Source organism: Cynoglossus semilaevis, chromosome 6, assembly GCF_000523025.1.
Source record: "Cynoglossus semilaevis isolate Cse_v1.0 chromosome 6, Cse_v1.0, whole genome shotgun sequence".
NCBI classification, from domain to species: Eukaryota; Metazoa; Chordata; class Actinopteri; order Pleuronectiformes; family Cynoglossidae; genus Cynoglossus; species Cynoglossus semilaevis.
Genome location: NC_024312.1, coordinates 3,611,974 through 3,617,515, shown reverse-complemented (window position 1 = coordinate 3,617,515; position 5,542 = coordinate 3,611,974). Strand labels below are relative to the sequence as shown.

General features: G+C 41.2%; 1 protein-coding gene across 3 annotated transcripts in view; it reads left to right on the top strand.

The window, feature by feature from the left end:
* The window catches only part of LOC103379660 (PQ-loop repeat-containing protein 1), a 38,302-nt gene extending 33,470 nt beyond the window's left edge, over window positions 1-4,832 (top strand). For all 3 annotated transcript variants that reach the window (XM_008311275.3, XM_008311277.3, XM_008311278.3), the window contains exon 5: window positions 2,647-4,832. In XM_008311275.3, the coding sequence (XP_008309497.1) occupies window positions 2,647-2,821 (175 nt within the window). In that variant the 3' untranslated portion in view covers window positions 2,822-4,832. The remainder of the gene's footprint in view (window positions 1-2,646) is intronic.
* Window positions 4,833-5,542: the final 710 nt, after the last annotated feature.

Sequence of the window (5,542 nt, the reverse complement as noted above, 5' to 3'; positions counted from 1 at the left end):
GGGATAAATAAAAGAAAAAGTACTTCCTCTGAGGAATACTGACGAGGGGGGGGGCAGAGGGGGAGGGAGAGGGGGAGGCCTGACAGTTTGAGATTCTTTGTTGCACGTATTTTTGGAGCTGTTCAATCAAACCTTGGATGTTTTAAATTGTCAGGAGAGAGGAATTCATCGAGGATGCTCGAAAACAAGTGCTTCGTGGATTGACTTGAGGACAAAGGAAAACCACCAGGGGGAGTTAAATTGGACACGTGGCGACTTTTTAGACTGAGGGAAGAAGCAGCAGGAACCTGAATCTGTTAGTGAAGCACTGGTTTTCAAATGAATTACCACTTAGCAACAGAGTGGTTAGCATTGTTGTCCCTCCGTGGAACGCCGGCTGAATTTATTCTGGAGTCTCAGTGATTTGTTTGTACCAGGGTCAAAACCCAGTCTGAGATTCTCTGATTCAGCAACTCGCTCTTCTCTTCTGCGGTTATTTTGTCTTGTTGTTAGCATACAAGCTAAATTGTCCTCTGGATCAATTGTTGAAATATCGATGCCTCTGTGGCTGGACAGAGACAAACGTTAGCGCTCGGTAATTTCCACCGACTGCTCAATCGTTATTGTTGATCAAAGCTTCGAAAGTTTAGATCGTTTTGGAAACATCAGCAGTGGTTTCTTAAAATGTTCTGGTCGTTCCCACTTTGAACAGGTAGAGGTTTTCAAGTTTTCAAGCCCACCCTGTCCCTGTCGCCCCAACAAATATCTTGACAAATGACATTTCAATTTTTTTTTTGACCAAACACTGAGTGAAAATCCATAACATCAAATAAGACAAGGTTGAAGAAGAGACAATAAAAGTTTAGTTCAACCTTAAAGATAGGAAACTCCAGTCTCCACTAGTGGGCCCCGCCCCACATTTTGAGAACCACTGAGCTAAGGGAAGGTCTGGCGACCTCAGGCTTACCTCATGCTCATTTTAGCGCCTCCTCTCTGTTAGGGAGTTCAAATGCACACGTTGATACAGTTACTGCTGTAGTTCGTGCACCATCGACTCACAGACGATTTGATTGGTCCAGCTGCTCCACGGTGACGAATGTGTTTTGTAAATGAAAAAAGACGACGACGGCAGCAGCAGCCGCTCGACTAGAACAGTGTAACAGGCCGGTGATTCTGATTGGATGTGAGTTTCCAGATGTGCACCGCGACAGTTCTGTGTCTCCAAACAGCTGCGAGTTTAACCCAGATCATCAGCTGTTCAGTAGCGCCCCCTGGTTCACAGTCAGTGCAGCGGTCTGCCTCCTTCATTGTGATTCAGCGTCAGTCCCGGTGCAGAGGTTCAGTCCGGACTCGAACACCTTCAGTAATGATGCACTTGTTCCTGTGCCAGAGCTGCTGCTGATGCCGTGGTTCGGGGCCCTGCGGGGACCTCAGGGGGGAGTTGGAAGGTCTGACGTGTCTCTGGGCGGAGAGCTCAGCGATGCAGCAGGACGGCCGTCCGTCCCTGCGGTCATTAGGATGCACTCGTCACCCACACGTCTCTCTCTCTCTCTCTCTCCGTGGCCCCCTGGTGGTTTGCTCGTCTCCGTTCTGTCTCCCCTACAGTCCACATGATGAATGTTGTCCTCTGCTGCCTCTCTGTCTCTGTCCCCCTCCCCTCCTCTCTCACCCTCCCCCACACCCCCCCCCCCCCCCTTACATAATGTTCCTCCATGACTGATGGTCCTGTTCCGTCCAGTCAGCGTTAATGAAAAGAATAAACTCATATTCCATTCATGCCTTTGGGACTTGGTTCTCTGCAAGAACACAGAGTGGGTGAGGAGGGGGTGAGGAGCGGGTGAGGAGTGGGGGGAGCAGCAGCGAAGGGCAGAAACTGTGAAGGGTAAGACTTGAAGGGAACATGGCTGTGGATACAAGAGGGAGAGGAGGGTGAGGAAAGGGTGAGGGTGATGACTGCTGCAGGAAGACTGACGAGGTGAAGAGGGCGGAGCTCCTGGTGCCTCACCTTTACTCTCATTGGTCCAACTTGTACCCCGTAAAAGTCCGTCAGTGCTGCGCTCTGTTCCTGTGTTTGAAATCTATTGTGAAAAGATTTAATTTTTTTTTTCCAATTTTGTGGAAAGTTCTTTTCTGTTCAAGCGTTAGATGTTAAACTGCTGTTTAGCCACAGACGTTAGCAAAACAGTTGACGAATAATAAAGCAAAAAGTTAGCTTAGCTTAATTAAGAAGCTAAAACCTGACAAGAGTTTCAAAAAGATAACTCCATAAAAAGATTTTTCAAACTGCTTTTATTTTGAAGAACTCCGTCTGACACTTCGAGGATGCGACTGCGATCGCACACGAACGATGCGTCAAAATTACAAGTTGTTGTTTCACATGATTTTTCTTGGCTGCGGAGACGGAGTCTCAGCGGGAGACGGGACGATGAAGTCGGAAGTCATTTGGATAAAAATGTCTGTGAAATGAACAAGTGTTTCGACGTTCACTGCCAGAGAAAAGTCTCACCCCCGCCACCGCACCCCCCGCCCCAAACTTCACACCTTGTTTTTTTTACTCTTTTAACAGAACGACTCTGATGGGGTTTTTTTTACAGCTACATTTTTGGCTCAAATCATAAAAATCTCTCATATCCATGTTTTTTTTTTTTTTGTTTTGTTTTTGTCCAGTGTGAAGATGGTGCTGCTGTGGACGGCGGGCGACGTCTTCAAGACCACCTACTTTGTCATCAACGACAGTCCGCCTCAGTTCTGGGTGTGCGGCTCGGTCCAAATTCTGATCGACGGCGCCATCCTCCTCCAGGTGCTGCTCTACAACCAGGACTCACGGGTCAAGCTGGGGTGAAACGGGGGCCGTCTCTGTCTGAGCACATGTTGAGCCTCCAGAGAAAACAGTCGGGATTCTTACCTGGAGGTGGCGTCGGCCTCCGTTTTCAGGCAGTTCTTTTTTTAGTAATTTGCCTCCGAGCGCTCAGTCATCACCCGTCTGACTCCCACTTCACACTCCTCACCCGACTGAACGGTTCTCCTGTGTGTTTGTGTGTGTGTGTGTGTGTGTGTGAAATAGATTTCTGCTGTTGGCGTGCGAGTCAAGGTAACTCGTGCACAGACCATCAATCTGTGTGTAATGACTCGCTGGCTTCAGTGATGTGACTGACAAACGACTCCACACCAGGCTCGGCTCTTTACTTCACTCTCCAAACCTTTTTTCCTTCCTGCGAAAAAACCAAACAGCTCAAATGTATTTATTTGTTTTGCCAAGATTTGAGTCTAAGTTACGACAATCCTGACCTACTGAGACTTGGTTACTGATGACAGGCGTGTGTTTTTACTGGTAAATCCAGTGTGTGACATCACACTGGTCTGCTTGAATTAAATCCACCAGTTAACGTTGTAGCTAACAGATTTATATATATCAGACACAGTGATCTGCTAACAGACAAGCCAAAGAAAAGCACGTTTGTAATAATGCTGCGCTCACTTTAGTCGTTCTTAGCTAACTCTTAGATATGTTTGAGATTATGTGGGCAAACCTTACCTTTTTGTTAGCAAATGTAAAATGATAGTTAGCCATTAGCACGTCGACTGGCTGCTAATGCACAGGAGCCAATACAATTTTAACTTTTTAAATTTATATAAATATATATATATATATTCATTCTATTTTAATTCGTCATTAGTTGAACCATAAAATCGCTTTTTTTTTGCAATTTCATTTTGTGGCTCAACTGTTGGCTCAGCTGGTGGTGTTCAGCCGTCCATCTGTAAAGATCAGTGTTAACCTGCGTGTTTCCTGTTCTGCTTTATTGTCTTTTTTCCTCTAAATGAGGATTTCATAGTATATTTAACAGTTTCTAGTTCAAGAATAGGTCATTTCAGATTAGATTAGATTAGATTAGATTATGATCTTGAAATGCTCAGGACATTTTTCGATCTCACTTTTATTTCGATCGAGGTGTTTCCAGAGCCGTCATTTCACTTATTTTATTTAAATTTTTTTTTCGAGAATGAAAAGCTGTTGCATTTCAAGAATATAAAAAATATATTTTCTTATACTTAAAACTGTGACAGAACTTTAGCGTCAAATACACAGTGTAGATACAAGTCAAGAACAACTCCGATATTGAGAACGTTGTTTTAAAAAAGGTTGACGTAGAAATGTAGCATGTCGTTCATGTGGACGTTTGCACTTCGAGTTAAAGAAGAACAGAATCAAACAGGAAAATCTAAAGTTTTCATTGTCTTTGTTCAGAGATCTGTCCAGAGCGAGTTAGTGAGCTGTAGTTTAGTTTTTAATGGTTTAAATAATTGGGTTTTTTTATTTTAGTTTCACTGTTCTGATTTTTGTAATTAATGGAATAGACTTCAAAAAAGTGTTTAATTATGGAAAGAAAAATTTCACTGTGATTAAAATTAGGCAAAATCTGTGGTTTTATACCTGACTGTGCTTTGAATTTCATCATTTCAATGAATTTAAATTGTTGTCTTTTTTTTTTTTTTTTTTGCCTGTTTGGTCACATTTCTGACTTCAACTTGTAATAGTCCAGAGTCGAATCACACTGAGAGTTTGAATGTGATATCAGATTAGATTAGATTAGTTCAGATTTTTTTTACGTGCAGAAACTTGCTGATACAGATATGTTGCTACTGTTTAGATTTAGAAAAACACGACACGTACAAGTGAAGATTTGTGAAAGTTGCAGGTTAGGTTTTTTTTTTGTTTTGTTTTGTTTTGTTTTTTTCTTGGCAGAAATTTGAAGCACAAACATCTAAATGTCTGCAGTTTGAAGCCTTGGAGCTGATTTGGCTCCAGTACAGGAACACAAACACTTTCTGCATCAGGTTGGGTATTTATTTAAAAAAAAAAAAAAAAATCAGAAATATTTAATTCAGAAGCTTTGTGCTAATGCTAATCCCTCAACACACCGCAAGAAAACATAAATAATAATCAGCGTCAGCAGCTGATCAGCAGCACAGGCAGCATTTTTTTTTCTTTCGTTCCATTTCCCTGTTGTAATCATGAATTCATTCTACCTGTGATTGGTTCGACTCATTTCTTCTTTTTTATTGGTCGATCTATGAACTCGTATTTTCATGTTACCATTTTAGCAAATCTCCTGCTTCAAAATGTTTTTTCAGTTTGAGTTCTTTTCACTGCACCATCTTGGTGTTTAGTCTCCAAAGACATGTATTTAAATATATATATTCATATATCTAAATATATGTGTGTGTACATATATTTATATATATATACACATATATGTACATATATACATATGTATATATATATATACACATATATGTATATATGTGTGTATGTATGTATATGTATGTATGTATATATGTATCTATATACACATATATTTATATATGTATATATGTAAATATATACATATATTGTTTTATTCTAATTAATTAATTACTCCATTTATATATTTATACTGTATATCCCACTGAAGTATGACTGTCTGGAGTAAGATGTCGTGATGTTTGAAGGTATTTTATCCACAGCAGATCCAATAACTTCCATCTACGATGGAGTCACTGATTATTGTGATGATGATAA